General features: G+C 42.6%; 1 protein-coding gene across 1 annotated transcript in view; it reads right to left on the reverse strand.

Annotated features, from left to right (window-relative positions):
- Positions 1 to 297: 297 nt before the first annotated feature.
- LOC122945427 (ectonucleotide pyrophosphatase/phosphodiesterase family member 7-like) overlaps positions 298 to 27,635 on the reverse strand; it is a 67,739-nt gene continuing 40,401 nt past the window's right edge. The window contains exons 3-6 of the mRNA XM_044304497.1: positions 24,724 to 25,350; positions 4,766 to 5,030; positions 3,612 to 3,717; positions 298 to 373 (exon numbers count right to left, since the gene is read on the reverse strand). Of these exons, the coding sequence (XP_044160432.1) occupies positions 298 to 373; positions 3,612 to 3,717; positions 4,766 to 5,030; positions 24,724 to 25,350 (1,074 nt within the window). The remainder of the gene's footprint in view (positions 374 to 3,611; positions 3,718 to 4,765; positions 5,031 to 24,723; positions 25,351 to 27,635) is intronic.

Below are 27,635 nucleotides of genomic sequence, written 5' to 3' on the forward strand. Positions count from 1 at the left end.
AGACACTCCAGAACTAAATTTCAAGTGTCATAGCAAAGGGTATGAATACGTATAGCCATGCAAAATATTTATTATTTTTTTTCTTTTTAATACATTTGCAAACATTTCTGAAATTCAGTTTTCACTTTCTCATTATACAGTAGGTATTGAGTACGGATTGATGGGGAAAACTTGCAACACAACAAAATGTAAAAATATTTAAAGGCTCTGAAGCCTTTCCAAATGCATGTTATGCACTGTAACTGATTTTATTTAGCGATCTTGCTTTCTATAGAAAATTGAAGAAATCATAATAATCTATAGTGACGTCTGTGGTTGTTTGTTTTCATTAATGTCCTCTTCACGTCCTTCCTCTCTTTTTTCTTTCTTCGCCCTGCAGCAAGAAAAAGTATTTGAAAAGAAAAAAATGAATTAAGCCGTGTTCACACATTCTTTCCTGAATAATAATTATTATTGATATTTTTCAGATACTGAAGTAAAGTGATCATGGAAAGTTACAATCAATGAAAGTAACAAATGTCTGTCAGCAAAGTATAGAGACATAAGCACACAGGGGGAGATTTATCATCTCCCCCTGCCTGATTTTTGTTGTAAAAAATTAGCAAACCTAGGCGGTCATTTATTATACTAAAATACGCCCATATTAGACATATTTCAGGAGCAGATTGTGATGCAATAGTTAGTTACGCCGCATTCTTTTGACTTTTCCCCGCTAACGCAAGGTGTAAAAAAGTAGTCGTGGTGTGGGCGGGGAAGGGGACGGGCCAGAAGACAAATCTCATTCATCATTTTCTATGGCTGTTTTAGGCGTTGAAAATGGTCTAAATGTAAACCAGCTGGCTTACATTTAGACTGGCACTGGATGCACCAAAGTTATGTAAACGCCAGCGCCTCCTCATAACTCTGGCGAATCCAGGCCAAGATATAGGGGCTATTAAGACCAGCATCTAAAATGTCAGTCTTAATAAATACCCCCCTAGTGTTTGCAACTTTTTCAATAACATTGTGAAAAAATATTGTCATAAGTGGATTTTTTTTACGTCACTGTGTCCACTATTCTGAAAGGGAGCATGGCGAGGGCGGGGAGGAGGTGTGGCCGGTGGTGTCATAACAAATTTATCTTCATTTTTACCAGTTTTCCTGGCGTAAATGTAGACATTCATTCGTTGAAGATTGCAGATATGCTTGACCAGGCAGCTGCTCTGTATTCATTACATACAGTGGTGCTTGAAACTATTATATTTGGTTATTTATTGAGGAAAATCATCTAATATCACATGCCACGTTAAGATCAGTAGATAATTTGACAGTGTTTTCAATTAACTGGTTGACAATTAGATGTGAGTCGACCGGTTTTATTTAAAGAACAGCAATCTATCAAAGTGTGGTCTTCCCATCACATTTGTGTAAGTGTATCATGGCACATACAAAGAAGGATCTTTGAGGACAGCAGAAGTAGAGTTGTTGATGCTCTTTAGGTTGGACAAGGTTAACAAACCATCTGTAAAGAGTTTAGACTCCTCCAATACACAGACAGATTGGGTCAGATTTACTATGCACTGTACATCAAAAAAAGTTGTGGTTTGTACTACAAATTTTGATGCAAGGTTTTTCCAACAATTTTACTATGTTAATTCGTCAACATAGCCTTTTACGACTTGCTCGTAGATATTTCTTCACCAAAATGGGACTGCCTAAAGAATGTATACGATTCTGACAGATTTACAAATGTTTAGATTACGAATCTGGTGCATATATTGGGCGTACATTACACCAATCTTAATTTGATGAAATTAAGTTACTTTTCATGCTCTGCTTTACTTAAAGGAATTTTTTTTAATGCTTTATTCCATCCTTAGAATCAGTTTCTTCAGTCATTTGTTCATCTTGATGTCTTTCAACAGTATAAATTGCAGTAGAGGATGTAGACTCCAGTGGAATGGAAACCGTACTTGGTGTGGTCTTCTTTATATTTTGATAAAATATTTCACAAGGTCCATAAGTTTTAGGAAACCTACTATGAATAAATTCCTCAAATAACACTTAATGCCATTTTTGGAGTGCATGCATTCAGGCTCCAACTGCATTGCAATATACAACTAATTCCCTGCTGTCCCGGCTTAGTCTACTTTCACACTCGCGTCTTGGCTTTCCGTTTGCGAGATCCGTTCAGGGCTCCCACAAGCGGTCCAAAACGGATCAGTTTGCATTCTAATGCATTCTGAATGGAAAAGGATCCGCTCAGAATACATTAGTTTGCATCAGTTCAGTCTCCATTCCGCTTGCAGCATGTCTGTCTTGATGAAACTGAGCCAAACAGATCAGTTCTGGCACACAATGTAAGTCAATGGGAACGGATCCGTTTTCACTGACACAATCTGGCACTATAGAAAACGGATCCGTCTTCCATTGAATTTCAATGGTGTTCATAACGGATCCGTCTTGGCTATGTTAAAGATAATACAAACGGATCCGCTCTGAATGGATGCAGACGGTCGTATTGTCTGAACGGATCCGTCCATGATGGATCTGCACAAAACGCAAGTGTGAAAGTAGCCTTAGCCAGTTTCCAGTATTGATGACCTATCCTTAGGTAAATAAATGGTTAATATTATAAGTAAATAAATGACCAAGTGCAATATTTGTGACTGTTTTGTTTGATTTGGTTATTTTTAACTACTTTTAGGACTTGTGTGAAAATTTGATGTAGTTTTACATCAAATTTATGCAGAAATTTTGAAAACTCTGAAGGGTTCACAAACTTTCAAGTACCACTATGCATTTAGGGTAGGTCCACATGGACCAGATTTGCTGTGGATTATTTGGAAGCAAATCTACATGAATTTTTACAGGCAAATAATGGAGTGGTAAATCTGCACCAGGATCTGCAAATCTTTGCATAAATTTGACATTGGGGCACCCGGCACCCCCTTCGCGGTGCAGCCTCTTTCTAGGCCAGTGACATCATTGCTCATTGTTCACATGGCATATTTGCACATCAGTCCCATTCAATTAAATGGGCCTGGCCCTCTATAACAAGCAGAGCCACTATACAATGTACATTACTGTTCTCCGTATTTTGTGAGGATACCACAGTGCTTACCGGAGCTTCATTGCCTCATCAAACAGCTGATCAGTGGTGGTATAAGGAGTCGGAACCCACAGATCAGATATTGATGGAAACACTTTTAAAACCACCTGCCCTATATTTTTTAGGAACCCCTTCTTCTGTCAATACAGCTCTGACCTGTCGAGGCATGGACTGCACAAGACCACTGAATGTGTCATGTGGTATCTAGCACCTAGACATTAGCAGCAGATCCTTAAAGTTCTGTAAATTGGGAGGTGGGTGGTTCATGGATCGGACTTGTTTTCCAGCTTACGGTATTCTACAAATGCTCAGTCGGACTGAATAATTCTACTGTGGATAGGGGATAGGATGCTATCTTGGTATATTAAAGGAAAAGTGGGAGTGGGTCCCAGATATGTGATGCTTTTCTTTGGTAGTCCTTCTTAACTCTCTATAATCCATTCTCTCTTGAAGAAAACACAGCAAAAATAGGAAATTGGAACCATGAACACTACTTTTATAGTAGTTTTTTAATATTTACCATTTCTTTCTCTTCACAACTGCGTATGGCACATAAAATAGGAAAATTAACAGGAGCACTCCACTTACTGAAGACAGCACAATCATTGCCACAGAGATTGCATCACCTATAACATTTCACAAAATAGAACACGATTAAGTTACAACATTTTATGTCCATTAATAATGTTTAAATGTAAAATAAGAAAGAAGGTGTCAATTACAAAGAACACAAACAACAAAAAATGTAATAACAAAAAAACACATGTACACTTTAAATAGCAGAATAGTGGGACCTATTGTAAATTTCTAAAAGTATTGATGGGCTAGTAACTCAATACTTTTATTACAGACAATGTCATTACAGACAATGCCTTTCAGAATATCGACCCCAAGGTGATTCTGTTCTCACTTCCCGACAAGCTGCAGATCTTTGCCAGGTGAAGACACAGGACAGCCAGGCATTTTCTCTTTAGTGGCCGCTGCATGGGAAATGTAGTATTGTATGGTAGCCGTTCAGCTGAATGACTGTCCTTGTAATACACAGACAACCCAAGTCCGCCAGATTGGAAGCCAATCCTACACAGCGGCTATCTGGGGTCCCAAGTGTGGGAACAGCTCTGTGATGCCCATATGCCCTCATATGGCATATAGACAAGAGTTTTGTTCATGAGCCACAAACTGAAAGAGGACCTTTCACCACTTCTGACATGACTATTTTAATAGCTTCAAGCATTCCCCAAGTACTAACAATTCTGGAGCATCTATTCTTATGGCTCTATGATGTGCCATTCCTTTTATTATTTCTACTAGAAGTTATGAATTACTGTAATTACTAGCAGTCTGCAGTAAGGGTACAGAGGGGTGGTAACCAGTTGGGAGGGTGTTTACCTGCGCAGACTGAAAATGGCAGCACTGATTGGATAGAGTGAGTCTGTGCAGGTACACACCCCCAACTTGTTACCTCCCCTCTGTACCCTTACTGAAGGCTAATAGCAATTCATTCATAACTTCTAGTAGAAATAATAAAGGAATGGCACATCATGGAGCCATAAGAATAGATACTCCAGAATTGTTATTACATGGGGAATGCATGGAGCTATTAAAACAGGAATGTCAGGAGTGGTGAAGGTCCTCTTTAATGTAAGCCATACAGTTGTAAAACTTGTTACTTACTCATTTCTTTGTTGTCATTGGTCTCTCCTGGCTCTTCTGCAACAGCAGTAAAAATCATATCTTGAGTAACCGCAATAGAGCCATTGTGTGGCTCTGGAATGACACCCAAGAGTTTGCACATAAGTGGGTATATGTGGATGCTATCAAATGGTTCTGCAGTGTAATTCTTTTTAAAATCTGGCCCAAAGGCACGAAATATCATCTTCATGTCCATTTCATTGTTGTCAAATCCGTGATCTCCTTTATTAACATATAATATTACTCGCTGAAAACGAAATGAAGAGCTTTATAAACATGGGCAGGAATACACATTGCACCTGGGTAGAACATACAATACATATACTCTCTATGGAAATGCAGTTTCACACTGAAGACATAAGTCTAATGGGTAGTGTACTAGAATAACTCTTTTTCTTAAAGGGGTTATACAATCCTATAAAAAGTCCCCCAATATGCCGAGCTCCCCACACTGAATATACTTACCCTTCTCCCCGCGCCACTCCTGGTCCCTGCACCGGCGCTGCTGCTTCTCTCCAGTGCACAAATAAAAACAGCCTGTATCGGGAGGGAGCCTCCCTAGCATTGCGGGTGACACTAGGGAGGCTTGTCCTTGCCTGCCATTGGCTGCTTCCCCCCAACACCGGATGTTTTCATCTGTGCACGGAGAGAAGCAGCAGCGGTAGTATGGGGGCCAGGAGTGGAGAGGGGAAGCGGGTAAGTATATTCAATGTGGGGGGCCCGGCATATTCGGGGGCTTTTTATAGGATTGGATAACCCCTTTGAAGTGGTTGTCTCTTGACAACAACCCATGTCTTCATGTGATATGCCCACCCAAGAGTACATCTATGAGCCTGAATGGAGAATCATTACGTATGATAGTGGAACCCATCATCTAAAATTCAGGCCTATGTCTTACAAAATCAATAATTGACAAGAAATTCATATCGCAATATGGCTATGATCACTGGAGGGCTAGAGAAGCCAAGACAACCAGCTGCTCATTGGATCAGCTTCCATTTTAAAAAGGTTTATCTTTATGAGTCTTTAAGTTGTAGAATCTTTTTTTGTCATTAGTTTATATTTTGCTGGACAATTTGGGCTATATATAAAACAAAACATGTTCAATACATCACTAAAGTCAATGGCCACAGGATTGAGCCTACTGTGCATGCAATGTCCCACAATTGTGTGGCACAAACTCACAATTTCAGTAGCTGAGAATAATGTTATAGAGCAAAGGGGATATCAGTGAAGACAATGGGATAAGGCCAAGGCAGAGAATGTTGAGGAGAATTTGAGAACTTGCCTCAATTGGGGCCATCCAAAGGGGAACTCATGACTCATTTTCATATTGGTTAAAAGTTGCTTTTTTCTTCTACTTAGATTTCAGTCCACATCAATAAATGTAAGTGCGGACATGTGTTTCACATCTCAAAAACTGGCACTGTAATTAGTTTAATGCTGACTATGGCTCTGACAGACTGCCTGTTTGAAAAATCCAGCTTTCCTTGTATGTTAGCCAACCTGTCATGGCTTCCCTGGTGTCCCACAGCAGCACAATAGAGGGGTTATTTGCCCCTGTACAGCTGCCAGACCATTAATATTTTAATGAACCCAATCAATGAACTATGCTCCTTCCCCTCCACTATATAAAAAAAAAAACACCTTGTGAAATACCCTACTGAGTTTATTTTTAGTCCTGTAGCAGCAGGTTCGGGATCTTCTCCTGCTTCATGTGATGATGTGGACCAGGACTTGCGGCCTGTACTTATTATATGAGGGCCCTGTCTGTGCATAGCTGGTGTATTGAACACTCCTGCCCTGCAGTGTCATTGAGGCAGAAAACGGTTATTTTGTTTATCAGTCACCATTTATTTGAATCAGAGGTGATGAACACATCCAGGCCAAGTTCATTCAGGAGTCCTTAAATCTAAAAAACACATACTTCTGCATTCCTATCCAACAAGCACACAGAAAATGCTTGGGTATCACAACAGTAGTTGGTAGCAGCTTAAGGCATTTGTAGTTCAGAACATTGCCTTTCGACATTTCAGTCGCTCCTCTTGTGTTGCGTCTTCAACACAAGTCGCTCCTCTTGTGTTGCGTCTTTGGGTATTACTGTTTGTCAGATATTAGCCACTCAGTAGCTTCAGGAACATCTTAAAATAGTACTCTTTTTTTCTGAAAGAACTAGGATGCTCTTGAATATGGACAAGTCCGACCTATCTCTCTCTACAAAGAAAAAGTTTCTGGGGTTAATCATAGTCTTTGAAGAAATTTGACTATATCTTCCTCAGGAGAGGAAACTCAGGATTCGGAATAGGCTGAAATTTCTCCAGGTTTCTCGCCAAGTTCCACAGCTACCACTGTTGATATTTCTGAGGTTGCTAACAGCTGCAGCAAAATCAGAATTGCAGGCCATGTCTCACCTTAAAACAGAGATTTTGAAAAGTTGAAGTTGAGAGATCAGAGATCTAGACTTTCTACACTGTTTCTCATCTAGAACAAGCCAGTCTCTCTGGTGGTGGTACGATCTGATAGACAGAATGTCCTTACACAGCTTTAGTGGATTCTTGTAACAAAGGTCTCAGCCCTAATTCCATTACGGTACAAGTTGCAGCAATATCAGCCTTCTGAAATATACCTCTTTTAAGGGACCAGTGAAGAAATTTATAGCTGGAATTTCTAAATTAAGACCTAAGGTCTTTGGTCACTCTCAGCATGGGATCTCTCAATGGTGTTGAAGCAGCTTCTAGAGGGAGCAAGGCTTCTAAGCCTACCATCTGCAGATAAATATGTGAATGCGTTAAACAGGCTTAACAACTAGCACAGTGATGGTGAACCTTTTAGAGACCGAGTGCCCAAACTGCAACCTATATTTATTACACGCATATACCCTGCACATGTAGAGGCACTTTGGATTTTTTACATTTAGTACAAGAGTACTGATTTGCCTGCTCTTGACATGTGCACTTTTAACATTAAAATATAACTTTTATTAGTCGTTTTATAAACTTAGTGATACCTTATTTCTATTATTTCTAGCTGCAGGGGGCAGCTCATAGGGTTTTAAGCTACTCGATACCTCCTAATAGTGTGATAGTAGGCAGACGCCGAGACAAATATCAGATAGCTACTGGAGCAGCGCCGCCACCAGGCTATCAAAAACAAAGTACAGTTAAATCAAACAGCACACTAGAGGGTCCAGTAGATAGTTTTAATAGTAGGTTAGATAGAAGTAAGGTATCACAAAGTTTATAAAACGACTAATAAAAGTTATATTTTAATGTTAAAAGTGCACATGTCAAGAGCAGGCAAATCAGTAGTCTTGTACTAAATGTAACAAACTGCAACCTAAACCGACTTATTTATCACAAAGTGCCAACATGGCAATTTAACCTGAATACCAATATAGTGTATCTTCCATGTACTTTATCATTTAGCTATAATAACTGCCTGTGCCATTCATAGTGTGCCCTTCGCTGATGAATGGCAGGAAAAGTCTAAGGCTTATTGTTACACCATAGACTTTTTCCAGGGTGCGAGTGCCCACAGAGAGGGCTCTGAGTGCCGCCTCTGGCACCCGTGCCATAGGTTCGCCATCACTGAACTAGCAGTCCTCTAGAGTTAACAAAGGCACCTTCTACATGGTCCATAACCTTTTCTTGGGAAGAGAGGAGTTCAAGCGGCTATATGGAGTTCTCTGCTAATGTTTTTTCATAATTATAAGTTGGATTCCAGATATTTGGAAGCGATGACTTTTGGGCTGTCAGTTCTTAATTCTGCCAAGCAGGGGTTCCTTCAAATACGGGTTCTACTTAATAATTCCCCACTATTGTTCTGCTGTGGGATACCAGGGAGGATTAGATTTAGACTAGAAAATCTGTTTTCCATCAGTCTCAACAGAAACACAGGTTTCTTGCCTTTCTTGGTAATCATGTATTTTATAACTAACTGAGTAATGTCACAGAAGGTTTCTTATACAGGGGAGCGGGAGGAGCTGCCTGGGTTCTAGAGCTGTACAAGCACAAATAACCCCTCTGATGGGAATAAAGTAAAACAGATTAACTAGTTTAAATCAAATATTCTTGCATACAAGATACTAGATAAAGTACATATCTAGTTTGTTTTTGCCTAAATGTATTTTCTAGTCAGAACTCTGAATGCTCTATGTTTTTACCTATATTTGCCTAAAATTGATTACTATTCAGTTGTAGCACACCATACATATAGATTATATAAAATACACTACTTTTATGTGGTTTTGGCCTTCTCTGCCCTTATAAAACTTTAGTCACTTTAAAGGTTTCTATTGCTTTTATCTTGTAGAATAATTTTAGATGGTAATTCATTCTGTTAGTAATTGTCATGCCCTGCTCAGGTTATGTGCGGAGGTCTGCCAGGTTAGCAGCACTTGTGTAGTTTTTTGTTTTTGTTTTGGAGTTGAGCTGTATCCACCTCCCTTCAGGTGCACTGGGTGTGGTCGTTTGTATGAGTTTAAATTACGCCCCTTCCCAGTGTCCTGTGCGGGTTATAGGTTCTATCTTGCTCAGTGGAAGGAAGGAAGGAAATAAGGATTTGCTGTATCTGCTCTGTGACAAGATAAGTTGGTTTTGTTTTCTTGTGTGTGCTCTGTCTAGGCTGTTAGAGAGACGCCTGCCTCCTCCAGGTCTGAGGAAGCAAGCTGTCTCTTTCCCCCTGTCACCATCTTAGAGATTTTAGGGAATCTTCAGCCTTAGGCACAGGGGCACGTTTATTCCCACCTCTAGGGTCTGAACGTGGGCACAGAAGTCTAGGGAGAGCTGGTAGGGATTTGTAAGGAGGTGACCTTTATTCCCAGCTTCTGGCCTAGACACTTGTTTGTGGATTTCTGTTATATCTTGTATCCTGTCCAGCGTGACATTATAACCCGCCAAAACCTAGACTGCCATTTCTCAGCAGCTTTGAGATGGAGTCAATTGATTCGTTGGTTGATCGCATGCAGGAGTTAACTTCGGAGGTAGCTGACCTCCGCAATGCAGTTTCACTTTGTCCGAATTTTCTGCTTCATGGCTCTGCTGGTGGGAGTCAGTCCAGCCTTGAACCTAAGGTTGCTCTCCCTGATCAGTTTTCTGGGGATGTGGATGATTTTATCCACTTTAGAGAGTCATGCAAGTTGTATTTTTAGCTGCGGCCATCTTCATCTGGTGATTTGGTGTCAGAGAGTAGGGATAATCATTTACCTGCTTAAAGGGGACGCGCAGTCCTGGGCCTTTTATCTGCCGACCGGTTCTCTGGCCCTCCGGTCGGTGGATGAATTTTTTAAAGCCTTGGGATTAATATATGATGACCCAGATCGGGTCTCGATGGCAGAATCTAAGTTGCGTACTTTATTACAAGGAGAACATTCTGCAGAGGTGTATTGTGTTGAGTTTAGGAGATGGGCTACGAGTCTGGGTGGAATGACCCCGCGCTTCATAGTCAGTTTTGTCAGGGGTTGTCTGAGAGATTAAAAGATGCCCTTGCTTTTCATGAGTATCCGGATACATTGGAGAATGCTATGTCTTTGGCAGTATGGTTAGATAGACGCATTAGAGAGAGGTGTAAGGTCCCTTCCACGCGAGGGATCCCTTCTGTGAGTGGTTTTGTCCCACCAGTTCCCCAGAGTATTATGACATGTAATTCTGGGGTAGGGGAGGAACCCATGCAGCTGGGTCAGGTGTTGTTCCGTTCTGGTAATAGGAACTTTAGGAGGTTGCATAAGCTATGTTATTACTGTGGAGAAAGTGGTCATTTTGTTTATGCTTGTCCTTTTGTTAAATCGCGTGTTGATGATAAAGAACCACAAAGAGTTTTACATAAAGAAAGGAAAAAAAAAAAACATCCTTGACTCTTGGTAGTGTGAATGGGCTGCCGGCGCAAGCAAGTATGCAATCTCCCTGCAATACTCGTTTTCTCCTTCCAGCTATGATGGTGCTAGACTCAAGAAAATTAGATTTTGAAGTATTCCTTGATTGTGGTACTGGGGTAAACCTTATTGATTATCTTTTTCTTCAAAATCTGGGCCTAAGTACTTGCACCTTAGAAAGAGAGATTCCGGTGTTCGCAATCGATTCTTCCCCTCTTTCTCAAAGGAGTCTCACTCATATTGCTCATGCTATTCAGTTAAGGGTGGGTGATTCACATGTTGAGATCATCTCTTGTTTTGTCATGAAGGACTTGCCCGCTCCTATAGTCTTAGGGTTATCGTGGTTGATAAAACATAACCCTACTATAGATTGGCAGGCAAGGCAGATCATTGGTTGGAGTGAATTTTGTTCGGACAATTGTCTTAGTACCTCTATCTCTGGGGTGTCTACTACGGTTTTACCCCAGTATCTCTCACATTTTTCAGATGTATTTTTGGAAGGTGGGGCTCAGGAATTGCCTCCTCACCGTGAATATGATTGCCCGGTTAATCTCATCCCAGGGGTTAAGTTGCCAAAGTCTCGGCTATCTTTCTCAACCTGAAAGAGAGGTCATGCGGTAGTATATTGCCGAGAGTTTGACAAAGGGTCATATTAGGCCATCTAAATCTCCGGTCGCTTAGACCCTGTTTCCGGGAATTGAACCGCATTACAATCCGTGATCCATATCCCCTTCCCTTGATCTCTGACCTTTTTGATCAAATTGTTGGAGCCAAGGTGTTCTCCAAGTTAGATTTAAGAGGGGCCTACAATCTGATCAGAATCAAGGAGGGGGGGTGAGTGGAAAACGGCCTCCAACACACACGAGGGTCATTTCGAGAATCTAGTTATGCCTTTTGGGTTAACTAACGCGCCAGCAGTGTTTCAGCAATTTGTCAATGACATTTTCCATCATTTTGTGGGAAGGTTCATTGTAATTTACTTGGATGACATTCTAATTTACTCTTCTGATCTGAAGACTCATCAGGATCACGTGAGACAGGTTTTGTCGATCCTTCGGGAGAATAAATTGTATGCTAAGTTGGAGAAATGTTTGCTGTTCCGGAGCTTCCGTTTCTGGGTTACCTGCTTTCTAACTCTGGTTTTCGTATGGACCCCGAAAAGGTCCGGGCGGTTCTGGAATAGGACCGACTGAAGAATCAGAAAGCTTTGATGCGGTTTTTGGGGTTTACCAATTATTATAGAAAATTTATCTTGAACTACTCTACCATTGTAAGACCCCTGACCGATATGACTAAGAAAGGCATTGACTTCTCTGTCTGGTTGGATGAGGCATTGCAGGCCTTTTCGGCTATTAAGGAATGTTTCACGTCTGCTCCCATTCTGATGCACCCTGATGTGTCTCAGCCATTCATGGTGGAGGTGGATGCATCAGAGGGAGCAGTGTTGTCGCAGGGTTCATCTCCTGGCAAGTGGCGTCCGTGTGCTTTTTTTTTCCAAGAAGCTCTCGGTCGCCGGGAGGAATTATGATGTAGGAGATAGGGAATTGCTGGCCATCAAATTAGCCTTTTAGGAATTGCGTCACTGGTTGGAGGGGGCGTCTCATCCGGTTACGGTATATACTGATCATAAGAACTTGGCTTACCTGCAAACTGCCAAGCGTCTGAATCCTAGACAGGCTAGATGGTCAATGTTCTTTACTAGGTTCAACTTTGTGGTTCGGGGGTTAAAAACGTTTTCGCCCGGGGGTTAAAAACGTCAAGGCGGATGCATTGTCTCGTAATTTTCCTGGGGGAGGTGATTCAGAGCATCCTGCTCCAATTTTGGCTGATAGGGTGGTTGTTTCCGCTCTGTACCCTGAGTTGGAGATGGAGGTGTTGGGAGCCCAGGAGGAGGCTCAGGATTCTTGTCCCCCAGGTAGGTTGCTTGTTCCTGCTGGATTGCGATACAAGCTATTCAAGGAACATCACAATACTGTCCTTGCGGGACATCCTAGTGGCAAGTCCACCTTTGATCTGATTTCCTGGAGGTTCTGGTGGCCTGGGTTAAGTAAGAGTGTTGAGGATTACGTAGCAGCTTGTGAGACCTGTGCACGGTCAAAGGTTGCTCACACTCGACCTTCTGGTTCACTTCTTCCTTTGTCTATTCCATCTCGTCCCTGGACGCACTTGTCTATGGACTTTATTACTGATCTGCCGAGTTCCTCTGGGAAAACTGTGATTTTGGTGGTTGTTGACCGTTTTAGTAAAATGGCTCACTTTGCATTGTTAGCTAGTCTGCCCAATGCTAAGACTCTTGCTCAGGTTCTTGTGGATAACATCGTGAAATTACATGGCATTCCCTCGGATGTGGTTTCTGATAGGGGCATGCAGTTTTTTTCCAGATTTTTGGAGGGCGTTCTGCTCTCGTCTTGGTATCCAACTTTCGTTCTCTTCGGCTTTTCATCCGCAGTCGAATGGACAGATAGAGCGTACTAATCAAAACCTGGAGACCTACTTGAGGTGCTTTGTGGCTGAAAACCAGGAGGACTGGTCCTCATTCTTATCACTAGCAAATGGGGGGTGGGGTGGGGTACTGTCATGCCCTGCTCAGGTTATGTGCGGAGGTCTGCCAAGTTAGCAGCACATACAAACAACCCCACCCCTTCAGGTGCACTGGGTGGGGTTGTTTGTATGAGTTTAAATGACGCTTCTTCCCAGTGTCCTGTGCGGGTTATAGCTTCTATCTTGCTCAGTGGAAGGAAGGAAGGAAATAAGGATTTGCTGTATCTGCTCTGTGACAAGATAAGTTGGTTTTGTTTTCTTGTGTGTGTTCTGTCTAGGCTGTTAGAGAGACGCCTGCCTCCTCCAGGTCTGAGGAAGCAAGCTGTCTCTTTCCCCCTGTCACCATCTTAGGGATTTTAGGGAATCTTCAGCCTTAGGCATGGGGGCACGTTTATTCCCACCTCTAGGGTCTGAACGCGGGCACAGAAGTCTAGGGAGAGCTGGTAGAGATTTGTAAGGAGGTGACCTTTATCCCCAGCTTCTGGCCTAGATACTTGTTTGTGGATTTCTGTTGTATCTTGTATCCTGTCCAGCGTGACAGTAATCAACTCTTGAGAAATTCACCTGATGTATGTCGGGGGAGGGGTGCTTCATGACTGGCACCATGTTTAGTCCTATTTAGTTAGCTCCTAGATGCATTACACTAGGCTGTTTTGTGGGCGATACAATTCTATTGTGCAAAATCAGGAGTACACTGGTACAGATAATGTTGGGGAGAGAAAAATTGGGCATGTTTATCTCATTTTGTTCTTCTGTGAGATTTGCTGCCACCAGAGGTGTCTGATGGTGGCTTTCTCCTCTTTCCCCATTGAAAGCATATACACATTCAACAGATCCCATTGTCAGGGGAGATAGTTGTCAACTGACAGCTTTAAAGGTGTTATTGCTAGGATATGCCAAAGTTTGGAAGAGTTCACCATGCATGCTTGGCCACCATCTATTAATTTCTATTGTAGTGGGAAAAATAACAGTGCGGCATGCTTTTAGAAATCCCATAGAAATGAATGGAGAGCGCAACATGCAAGAATGGCCATCACTCCATTCACTTCTGTGGAACTGCCAGATACAGCTGGGCCAGGAGTAACCTGCAGCTATATGAAATTGGTGGCATATCCTAGCAATATGCCACCAATGTTTGAGGTAAGGCTGGGTTCACATGGTGTTTTTCCCATCCGTTTAACATATACAAAAAATGTACATGTTGCCATACAGTGGCATCCATTCACCATAGAGTTCCATTGTAAAAAAGACATGCTTTGGACCTAAACAATCCCTTTAAAGGTGTATGGGTGCCACTTGAATGGGTCTACAATCCGGGAGATGTGGTGCGGAACGGAAGCATGGATTGGAACCCCACGGAAGCACTACGGAGTGCTTGTGTGGTGTTTCTGTCAAAAAATAGAACATGTTCTATTTTTTACGGTGCGGACTGATCACGGACCAACTCAAGTTGAATGGGTCTCGATCTGTCCCAGCCGCGGCACAGATGTTGCCTGTGCATTGAGGACCTCAAATTGCGGTCCCCAATACACGGAACGGCCGCACAACGGCGTGTGCATGAGGCCTAAGAAAAAGAAATTAACAGATGTTCTTATAGTTTATTACTATACAAAGTGACAAAAGTAACTTACAATATAGATATGCCTCTACTGTTTCTGAATATAATTGGTTTCAAATTGGATAGAAAAGATTCTAAAATGTTATCATATGATAAACAAAAATGATTGCAACATTTACCAAATAACAATGAATTGTAATGTTAGTCATTAGTGAGTTAATTTGCTTCCTAGAGTATCAGCTATCAGAGTTGTGCTGACTACTGAACTAGAACTATGCATATGTCTAATGGAATAAGTTTATTAACTTGAATGACTTCTTTTTTGTGACACTTTTTTTAAACCCTCCTCTCTTTAGGAGTCTTTTTGCTATGTCATGAATTGTAGTGAATCGTGGAAATTCACTACTAATTTCAGACTGAATGAAAAATTATGCAACTATGGCTAAGATACAGTTTTGACCTTTTGCGGTAAAGCCATGTTGATATTGGAAGCAGAGAAGAACAATTTGTTAAGGGCCCTATTCTAATGAATTGGTCAGAAGACCCAATTCAGTTACAAATAAAAAAGTATTCAAATTGTACTGAAAAGTTGTACACTCTGTAGGACACTCTGAGGTCTCCTAAGATGCAATGGATATTCACTAATGACCACTAAACACACCCAACCATGCCCCCACAGGATCTTATTTTGTGCACTGAGGTACAGTCATGCAGGAACAGAAAAGGGCCTTCCCCAAACTATTCCCGTACAATTGTTCAAAATGTCACTGGAACTAAGGAGCAATCCCTGAAAAACAACTCCATAGCATTATCCATTTCCCACAAACTATACAGTTGGTACAATGCATAAAGGCATAGAAGAACCTGACTGGCGCACAGAGCCTTGACCTCAAGCCTATCAAACACCTTTGGGTTGAACTAGAATTGAGATTTCAACCAGGCCCTCTCATCCAACATCTGTGTCTGACCTCACAAATGCCATCAATGAATGGTCAAACATTTCTATAGACACACTCCAAAATATGTAAAAAACCTTACCAGAATAGTGGAGTCTGTTTTGGGTGCAAAGTAAGGGGGAGGAGGGGGGGGCACTCTATATTAATACCTATGGATTTAGAATGGGATGTCATAAAGCTCCTGTGGACATAATGTGTAGGTTTTCCAATACTTTTACATATTTATATAGTAAATAAGTTCTTTCTTGTGTAAGTGGTCCATTACAAAATCTGAGAGATAATTGTTCCTTTATTATCATAATGTAGTAACTTACATGGCTCCCAATATCAAGACTTCTATGGCAGCAAAAGGATAAAATTGTATCTTAGCCATAGCTTTATTATTTTGCAATTATTCTGAAATGGGAATGTCCTGTACATCTTTGGGATGTAGTGCACCCACTATGACTTGACCCTGTGTAACGTCAGTTCATAGTGCAGCGAGGTAGCTGGAGAAGACCAGGGGGTGGTGAGTGCAGGAAGAGCCTCTGGATCTGCAGAGTGGTGGCATAGTCTGGAGCAGAAAAGGTAAGGTCATTTATTTATTTTATTTGATGTTTGATGGGTCTGATCTGAAGTCTAATAATGAATGGGAGTCTGATAAGGATCTGATCTGAGGTCTAATAATGAATGGGGTTCTGATTTGAGGTCTGATGAGTATTGGGGGTTTGATCTGAGGTCTGATGAAGATTGGGGATCTAATCTGGCATCTGATCTGAGGTCGGTGCATCTTATGGTGTGAAAAATAGGGTATTTGTCAATCTACAGATCTTTTCCTGCTCTATAACATGCACCCTGCAGATTGCATTGCATTTTGTGGTGACAAGTTCTCTATAAATTAGTGGGTAATTTTATTTTTCACAACAGATGCTTAAGGAGACTCTTCTGTCAGAAAGGGATTTTTTTTAAACTCAATATTCATAGAAAACCCTTTGAAGGCTTTTTGACCATTTTTGTTTTTCATTTCAACAGTGCTATGCCATGCCAACTTGTATCAAAATATTGTCCATCCTCACTACCAGTTATACACAGAGGCATAGCATTCCTATATAGATAGGCAATCCAGTTTACTGCTGCTCTGAAGGAAAGATGTTATATTAGTAAAATAGTATATTAGTAGAATTAGAATGACAGTATGACAGCCTTATTGATAGACCCAGATAACGATGTACATAGAAGAGCATTGCACTTATAACTGTAATGTGTAATGCTGTCACTGAGTCATTCGTCCCCTTCCCTCTCTAGCTGCAGTGAACGGTCTGATTGAGAAGGTCCTAACAAAGGAGGAAGTTAATGAGCCAGGACAGGAAATAAACTTCTCATAATGATTTGTCTGGCCAAATACATTTAGCATGGCAGAACATTCTCATAAAGCATTAATAAGGTAATTGATATCATGCCAAGGAATGATGCATGTGGTACTCATATGCAATACTGAATACATTGAGATGTTTTGAATATCTAGTTTTCATTTTTTATCATTTGCATATCATTAGCATGCTTACTGATCCTGTTATTTCCACAATTCCACAACTTTTCTTTTTGGTGTTGCAATTTCAACAGTACATGAAACATCTGCCCATCTTTTCATAGAAAATAATTACATTGAGTATTCACAAATACACTGTTAATACTCCATTTCACAAACATTTTTGATGGTAGTGTCCTTTTAAAGGGGTTGACCAGATGATATTTAACCCCTTAGGAATCAACACTGTACATGTACTGCAGAAATCTGGGGTTAAAAAAATGGCACCCATCCAGAAGCTGTGTGGGTGCCAAAGCTGCCAGGTGCCTGCTGTTTGACACAGTAGACAATGTCCATGATTGCAATTGCAGTCTATGGGAGATGTAATTACATGATCATATGTTCAGGTCCATTAGGGAAAAAAAAAGTTTAAAAAGTTTTTAAAATTGAAAACCAAATATATACATAAAATTTAAATCATCCCCTTTCCGCTTATTGAAACTAAAAATAAACAATAAAAATATGGATCATTGCATTACCATGTCCCAAAATGCCTGTACTATTAACATACCATACCATAATACCATCGCCATAACGAAAAAAAAAAAAGGCTAATTCGTAATTTTTTCATTACTTCACGTCCCCCAATAAACTGAATGGTATTGGTTTGCACACTCACACTGTTATAATAAAGGCTTTCATCTCATTAGTATTGAATTACATATCTTAGTTAATTGCTGATGTAGGAATAAGTAAATGTAGGAATAAATAAATAAAACTGACATAGAATAAGCCTCCTCCACTCTCCCTGTAGTCTCCCTGCACTCTCGCTCTCCAATACTTTGATCACGGAGAGAAGGGACGAGTGCAGCCCTGGACTCCACCTGCACCTCTGTCCCTACCTACTTGCACGACCTGTCCAATCTGACGGCGTACAACTTGTCGGCGGTCCCTAGCTTAAATATTTGCAGGGGCCTAAAAGCAAAGGAAAACCGTGAACAGAGTCAGGGAAGCAAAAGTAAAAAAACAGGAGGTCACGCAGTACACAGGGAAAAACACAATAGCAAGGTCACAAAGAAAGCTGAGGTCGGAAGCCAAGAGGTCACGTCAAATACAAATGGGGGTAGTGAGGTCGAGGTCACAAACAAAACCGAGGTCAAAACAAGCAAGGTCTGAATATATAAAGAAGGCTAGTGAGGGTAACTGTTTACATAGCCCTGACTGGTGAGTCACATGACGTGGCCAGCGTCACGTGACTCACATTAAACAGCCCAACACAGCCGAGCACCGATTCATCATTATCGGCGCTTGGTTCCCCTGCTGCTCGTAGTCGAGGGGAATGCCGGCCGCTGCTGAGGAGGCGTGCACGGCCAGGTCCTCCCCGCCCCCTGATCCCCATGGAGATGAGGACGCCGGCCGCGTCCTTGCTCCTGCACACAGACGGGATTCCAGCGGCGCTGCAAGAAGGAAGTGCGTCTCCGACTCCCTGTTACAGTACCCCCCTTCCACTAGGGGTCATCGGACCTATAATTACTGGAGCAGGTTTTTCCGGGTGAGTTAAATGGAATCTTCTCACTTGCATCACATTATGCATCTTACTAGCCGGCACCCAAGACCTCTCCTCAGGACCAAAGACCTTCCAATGGACCAAATATTGCAGAGAGTTCCGGACCTTTCTCGCATCAATAATCCTAGAGATCTCGAATTCTGTTTGGCCGGCCACCTCCACTGGTGATGGAGATTCCTGTGAAGGGGATACAGGTGACACATACTTTTTAATTATAGACTTGTGAAAAGCATTATGGATATGAAAGGAGTCAGGTAATATTAACTTAAAAGATACAGGATTAATAATACCCACAATCTCATAAGGCCCAATAAACCGTGGTGCAAACTTATTCGAGGGTACCTTCAAAGACAAATTCTTGGTGGACAGCCACACTTTATCACCCAACTCAGAATCTACTCCTCGAGAGCACTTTTTATCTGCATTGCTTTTTTGAATCTCTTGGGCTTTTCTCAGGTTCGACTGAACCTGGGCCCAGACTGTGAACAGTTCTCTAGCCATTACATCAGCCTCTGAAGTTTGAGAAGAGGACGGCCAAAACAAACTAAATTGCGGATGAAAACAAAGATTACAGTAAAATGGAGACATACCAGTAGATGTATACACCTGGTTGTTAATGGCAAATTCAGCCAGTGTAGGATGTGCACCTTAGATACTGCTCCAGAGACTAGTTCAAACGTTCAGTTTGACCGTTGGTTTTCAGATGAAAGCCCGAAGAAAAAGACATAGAGATGTTACATTTATGACAAAAGGCCCGCCAAAACCTAGAAACAAATTGAACACCTCTATCCGAAACCACATTCTCAGGGATTCCATGTAACCGTATAACATGATCAACAAACAGAGAAGCTAGAGTCTTGGCATTGGGCAGTTTTGACAGAGGGATGAAGTGTACCATTTTACTAAATCTGTCCACAACTACCCATATTACAGACTTACCCTCAGACACCGGTAGGTCGGTGATGAAGTCCATGGAGATATGGGACCAAGGTCTACTAGGGATGGGCAGTGGTCGTAACTCCCCCACCGGACAAGACCTAGGAGTCTTGAACACTGGGAAGTGTTGCCCTGCAGTTATTTCGGTCATCAGATCGGAGGAGACCGAAGCCACAATGACACCTGCCCGTAATATTGGTTCTGGTGGAGTATCGGGAGATTGAAAATCACAAAAACTGCGGGATAAGGCATCTGCTTTGATATTTTTACTTCCTGGCCTGAAAGTAATACAGAAATTAAAATGTGTAAAGAACAATGCCTGTCAGGGATTCAAACGCTTAGCAGACTCCAAAAACATCAAATTCTTTTGATCAGTAAGTACAGTGACCTGATGGTGAACCCCCTCCAAAAAATGTAGCCATTCCTCAAAGGCCCATTTAATAGCAAGTAACTCTCGGTTCCCAATATCATAATTTCTCTCAGTAGGAGAGAATTTACCAGAGAAGAACGCACAGGGCCTAAGATTAGTGAGAGTTGCTGGCCCCTGGGAGAGTACTGCTCCTACCCCATCCTCAGAGGCATCAAACTCGACTATAAAATGCCTCTCTTGGTCTGGTTGGACCAATATAGGGGCGTTAACAAAACACCTCTTGAGTGCTTTGAAAGTTTTTATTGCTTCCGGTGACCAATTCAGTAAATCTGCCCCCTTCCTAATTAGGTCGGTGAGAGGCTTAGCAATCAGAGAATTTTTTAAATAAATGTTTGATAATAATTAGAGAAACCCAAAAAAGGTTGTAACGCTTTAAGGGAGGAGGGTCTCACCCATTCTAGAATAGCCTGCACCTTTCCCGTATCCATCTTAAAGGATCGGGTGTGAAAATGTATCCCAAGAATACAATTTCTTGTACCCCAAAGATACACTTTTCCTGTTTAGCGAATAATTGATTCTCACTAAGAACCTTCAGTACCTGCCTAATGTGGCTAATGTAAGAATCCCAGACAGGTGATTAAAAAATCTAAATGTCATCCAAATACACAATCATGAATTTCTCAATAAACTGTCTGAAAAGATCATTAACAAAATTTTGGAAAACTGTGGGGGCATTACTTAACCCAAATGGCATCACTAAATATTCATAATGGCCCTCAGGGATATTAAAGGCAGTTTTCCACTCATCCCCCTCCTTCTTTCGAATGAGATTGTAGGCTCCCCTGAGATCAAGTTTAGTGGACCACTGAGCTCCAAGAACCTGATTGAACAGGTCTGTAATCAACGGCAAAGAATACTGATTTTTAACAGTAATTTTGTTTAACTCTCTGTAGTCAATACACGGTCTCAATCCCCCATCTTTTTTCTCAACAAAGAAAAATTCTGCCCCCATAGGAGAGACCGAGGGTTTAATATGACATTTTTGTAAACTTTCCTTCAAATAATCCCTCATAGCCTTTCGTTCAGGACTGGACAAATTATAAATACGACCCCTAGGGTACTTGGATCCCGGAACCAACTCGATGGCACAATCATAAGGTCTATGAGGGGGAAGGAATTCAACATCAGACATTGAAAAAACATCGACAAAGTCATTGGATGTATGGGGGAAGGACTTCCGACCCAGTAGTGATTCCAGCCTGAATAACGGGTAGACAGCATGACTCACACTTAGGTCCCCATTTCTCTAATTCACCTGAGGACCGGTTGATGTCTAGGTTATGATTCTGGAGCCAAGGCATGCCCAAAACTACCTCCATGGGTAAAAAATTTTATATAAAAAAATAACAATTTTCAGTATGACAAACCCCCACAGTCAAGGTTATCTTCGAAATACAAAACTCCACAGTACTGCCCACCAAAGGAGTATAATCAATAGCAATAATGTGGATAGGGTCAGAAAGAGATAATATGGGTATCTCCATGGAAATAACAAAATCACGGTCAATAAAATTTGAGGTGGAACCTGAATCAATAAACGCTTTACCAAAACCTTTACAGGAACCCAAGGAAATAGCTACTGGTAATAATATTTTCCTTTTAACCACTTCCGGGAGTATCTTATGCTTCTGGGTGTTTGGTCCTGGTGATCTCCTGGAGGGAGGAACCTTAGAGCATATTGGTAGCCAGTGATCAAACTCTTCGCAATAAATGCAAGCACCCCTCTGACGTCTTTGATCCCTCCTGGTCATACCAATTTGCATGGGCTCTTCAGGAGGATTCTCCAATCTGACTCTCAAGGGTGAGTTGATCACCACCTGTGGAAACATCTGTTGTTCTCGTTGTCTTTCCCTAATATGTCGGTCCAGTCTAACAGCCAAAGTCATAGTCTATTCTAAATTGTCAGGAGGGGGATACCTGACCAACATATCCTTTACATTTTCTGAGAGTCCTGCTCTGAACTGACACTTCAGTGCTGGATCATTCCAGCCAGAGGAAACGCACCACTTTCAAAATTGGGTGCAGTATTCTTCTACAGGTCTGCCCCCTGACTCAGAGATTTTAATTGGGACTCAGCTACAGTCGACTTGTCAGGTTAGTCATATAATACACCCAACGCCTGAAAAAAACGCTTCAACAGAAATTAGGCAAGGAAAGTCCATGGGGAGATAGAAAGCCCATTCTTGTGGGCCCCCCTGCAGCAAAGAGATAATGATTCCCACTCTTTGCTGCTCAGGACCTGAAGAATGAGGGTGTAAACAAAGATAAAGCTTACAACTTTCCTTAAATGTTAGAAACAATTTGCGATCCCCTGAAAAATGATCAGGTAATTTACCATGAGGTTCAGAGTTCTGAGTGGAGGAGGCCGCTATACGCGGGGTCTGAAGCAACTCCTGCTGCTGTAGCCTTTTTCCCAATTCCTGAACCATTTGAGCAAAACTATGTACCTGATCCGTGAGGACTCGCAAAGGTTCCATGGTATAGTATGGTTTGTGATTCTGTCATGGAGGGAAGGGAAGAGTGCAGCCCTGGACTCTACCCACACCTCTGTCCCTACCTACTTGCACGACCTGTCCTATCTGACGGCGTACAACTTGTCGGCGGTCCCTAGCTTAAATACGTGCAGGGGTCTAAAAGCAAAGGAAAACCTTGAACAGAGTCAGGGAAGCAAAAGTCAAAAACCAGGAGGTCACGCAGTACACAGGGAAAATCACAATAGCAAGGTCACAAACAAAGCTGAGGTCGGAAGCCAAGAGGTCACGTCAAATACAAATGGAGGTAGCGAAGTCGAGGTCACAAACAAAGCTAGGGTCAAAACAAGCAAGGTCTGAATATATAAAGAAGGCTGGTGAGGGTAACTAGACCAATCACAGGCAACCTGTGGCCAGCAGGCTGCCTGTTTAAATAGCCCTGACTGTTGAGTCACATGACGTGGCCAGCGTCATGTGACTCACATTACACAGCCTAACACAGCCAAGCACCGATTCATCATTATCGGTGCTTGGCTCCCCTGCTGTTCGTAGTCTAGGGGAACACCGGCCACACTGAGGAGGCCTACGCGGCCGAGTCCTCCCCGCCCCCTGGTCCCCATGTAGACGAGGACGCAGGCCACGTCCTCGCTCCTGCACACAGACGGGATGCCGGCGGCACTGCAAAAAGGAAGCGCATCGCCGCCTCCCCGTTACAACTCTTCTATTTTACTCTTCTGTTTGAGTAGTCTGTGAGGATAGCAGAGGCTAGCAGAGGTAGTAAACTCCACATGGGGGCCCTGCTTCAAAGCCTAGCCAACTAGCATAGAATCTCTAGCAGGCCACGTTGTTTACAATTTCTCACCTCCATTCATCCAGCACGGAACCCAGCTAATGGAACAGGAAAAACCTCTCTGCAGGGGGTCTAGGCCATTCCCCAGTTCAATGAACATTATCAGACATCATGGAACCAGCAATTCAAAAGGAATTATGAATCTCCCGTCCATCACAGACATAAACTAGATGTGTCCCTGTGGCCACGATGAACAGGCCCGTGGTCATAATTTGGTGGTGAGATGCCAGGGAGGGGTGATATACATATCTCCCCACAGAAACCAAATAACGGTACCATGCTTGGACTCTACTGGTAGTCAGAACCCAGGCAGATCTATTGGTCCCAAAACCACCTCCCTGCGACATGAGCCCTAATTAGTTTTGTGGCTCATGTGCGGGCAGCCCAGCAGAGGGGAAGTGGACCCCTCCCAGAGGCCTGGAGGGGAGGGGCCGGCTACAGGTTAAAAGGCTTGTGCCAGCAAGCGAGCGCGTCTTTTCTCTAAAGGGGTGTCACATCTTGCCATGTGTTTAGAGGGACCTACTACCTGCTAACATCACTGCCTCCCTCGTGACTCCAACTAAGAACTCATCACAACCCACAGGACTCATATACCTGGTAAACTGACTCATTGTTCTGCTTAATCCTGTTTGTACCACGCCATCTGTATTTACCACTCAGACCACTGTATATATTTACTGTGTATATCGTGTTATGTCTAGTGAGCCCTTAAGGCAATTAAATATATAATTTAATGTTGTGCTGTCTTGTATCTCGATCACAAATCTCCACGTCTGTGTTTCGGCCTAGTTATACGCTACTGCGCGTTGGTTTCTCACCCTATATAATCCTGTTAGAGAACCGGGCTTATATCAAACGAGAAACTGGTGGCAGTCTTCCCGGGCTGAGGAAGCGCTGTTTCACTGGGGCAGTGAAAAGGCTCCCTCAGCTTGTTGCCTTTTTGTTGCCCGTGTGGACAGGAGGAGTCTGTGAACAGTGTACCAAGCTTACCTTACCTGCTCCTCAGGGACGGCGTAACGTCACACCTTGGTAACCAGTGACCTTACCTGCTCCTCAGTGTCCGGCGGCAGCAAGGTGCGCTATTCGTCACATAGTCATATTTATTTATTTATTTTGTCACAGTATTCTGAACTTGTTGAACAAAAATATCAGCTGGACAACTCCTTTGAAATCAAGCATACAACCAATAAAATAACATAGGCAAAAATGATAGTTAAGTATATACAGGAAAAATACAATGCGTCATAATACTTACCCCATTTACACTATAGCCCAGATCTCCATAAAGCAAAATTGGCAAAACTCTGTCATGTTTGGAATAATGGAGACGCTCAGGAAATTCTTGCTTCTTATATGCCTTTAAATGAGGGTGTGCATCTTTAAGAACCTGATATAGTTCTTCTTCCTTGCCCTCTTTGGGTGTAATCATTCCAAAACCACCATAGTCTAGAATATCAAATTTCACTGTGTCACTGAAGTTAATATAATTTGACAGCCGAATTTCTGTTACAGCAGGTGCTTTCTTTACAGTGGTCATGCCATGATCAGATGTAATGATGACATTCAGTTTATCTTTGAGCTTGTTTTTTTCAATTGCTTCTAAGAGATAACTAATAGTTCTATCAATTTGTTTAATAATTGTTTTTCTCTGTTCAGTTTCTGGGCCATATATGTGACCGGTTTTATCAGGTTCTCCATAGTAGAGGGTTACAAAGTCCAAACCATCTTCATTGAACCATTTCATGACAATATCTATGTTATCTCTCCACTCGTTCTCGTCACTGTCAGGGTGGTCAGGTGTCTCTGCCAGTGCTTTACTGATCGTTTTACCACTGTAGTTAGCGTTCCCTCCTGGGAAGTGAAGAGAACCAGCCATCAAGCCCTAAAAAAAATAAAAGCACTGAGTACAGGCAAAGACTTTCTCCACATTTCAGTTATCTTCAAACCAACTAATAGTTGAATATAATGGGGGCTCTAGTGGTTTATATGTAGGTGAGTTTGAAACAAAATAGCATTCAAGCTTAAATGGTCACTAACATTTCACACAACTTTGCACAAATCAATAGTACAAGCGATACCAAGAAACTATGTCATATGTTTTATCAGTGAGAAATGTCTAGTTCTCCTGTACAGCTAACCTTCTCCCCAATAACCCAAATTTTACTTAAAAAAATCTGTTTTTACCAGTCAGGATAGGCTCATATTACAAATGTCAACACAAGTCTAGGGAGATGGAAGGGGGGAGGAGTGCGGAGAAACTGTGGGTACAGGCACAGACAAGTAGGAATGCATAGCTACATAGGAAACATAGCAAATCACAAGTGCTTCATTTACACAAATACAGGTCAGTATTTCTCTGTACTTATCCTGAGGCTGCTTCTGAGTAACAGTGAGATAGGCCTCATGCACACAACCGTTTTTTTGGTCCGCATCTAATCCGCATTTTTGGCGGATCAGATGTGGACCCATTTAGTTCTATATATACTTAGTCTGTCCACATTCACATCCATATATCCATTCTGCATTTCTGCAAAAGGATAGAACATGTCAGATTCTCGTCTGTATTGTGCACAAGAATAGGCATTTCTACAATAGTGCGGAATGTGCAGAATGGGAAAGTGTGGGGAGCACACGGACGGTATCTGTGTTTCGGGGAGTGGTGGTTTGTAGACTGCAAAACACTTAGGACCAGATTTATCATTACTCTGACAGCTCACTCCACTTTAACATATGGCTAAAGTCAGTTTTATGATTGGCCCTTTAAGACTGTAATAAATGTGGTTTGACGGTAGCAGTTTATCCGTCAGTAAGCAGCTTTACGAAAAAGTTGCATGTTTTTATGAAAATGTCGCATTTTCTATTAAAAAGTCTCTTAAGATAAGCACGGTCCTCACTGGAGTGAAATTGCGACTTTTTTGTGACTTTTTAACCGCCTCCGGACCGCCTAACGCAGATGTGCGGTCCGGAGGCGGCAGCCCTGCGCAGAGTGACGCATATACACGTCATCTCGCGAGGGCCGAGATTTCCTGTGAACGCGCGCACACAGGCTCGCGCGCTCACAGGAACAGAAGGTAAGCGAGTGGATCTCCAGCCTGCCAGCGGCGATCGCTCTCTGGCAGGCTGGAGATGTGATTTTTTTTAACCCCTAACAGGTATATTAGACACTGTTTTGATAACAGCGTCTAATATACCTGCTACCTGGTCCTCTGGTGGTCCCTTTTGTTAGGATCGACCACCAGAGGACACAGGCTGCTCAGTAAAGTCACACTACACTACACCCCCCGTCACTTATTAACCCCTTGTGAACCCCTGATCACCCATGATCACCCCATATAAACTCCCTGATCACCCCCCTGTCATTGATCACCCCCCTGTCAGGCTCCGTTCAGACGTCCGTATGATTTTTACGGATCCACGGATACATGGATCGGATCCTCAAAACACATACGGACGTCTGAATGGAGCCTTACAGGGGGGTGATCAATGACAGGCGGGTGATCACCCATATAGATTCCCTGATCACCCCCTGTCATTGATCACCCCCCTGTAAGGCTCCATTCAGACGTCCGTATGATTTTTACGGATACATGGATACATGGATCGGATCCATGGATACACGGATCGGATCCGCAAAACACATGCGGACGTCTGAATGGAGCCTTACAGGGGGGTGATCAATGACAGGGGGTGATCAGGGAGTGTATATGGGTGATCACGCCCCTGTGACATGTGACATGGTTGAGACGCTTGGTGACGGAGGTGGTGGTGGTGGTGGTGTTGGTGGTACATCCCCTGTTTGCTGGGCGGCAGGTGCCAACGTTCCTCCAGAGGCGGAGGAAGAGGCCGAGGCGGCAGCAGCAGAAGAGGCCGAGGCGGCAGCAGCAGAAGAGGTAGCAGGGGGAGCCTTCCTTGGTTTTAAGGTGTTTACTCCACTGCAGTTCATGCTTTGCTTTGCATGCAGGTGCCTGGTCATGCAGGTTGTGCTCAGGTTCAGAACGTTAATGCCTCGCTTCAGGCTCTGATGGCACAGCGTGCAAACCACTCGGGTCTTGTCGTCAGCACATTGTTTGAAGAAGTGCCATGCCAGGGAACTCCTTGAAGCTGCCTTTGGGGTGCTCGGTCCCAGATGGCGGCGGTCAGTAGCAGGCGGAGTCTCTTGGCGGCGGG

The sequence above is a fragment of the Bufo gargarizans genome, chromosome 8 (assembly GCF_014858855.1).
Source record: "Bufo gargarizans isolate SCDJY-AF-19 chromosome 8, ASM1485885v1, whole genome shotgun sequence".
Classification (NCBI taxonomy): Eukaryota; Metazoa; Chordata; class Amphibia; order Anura; family Bufonidae; genus Bufo; species Bufo gargarizans.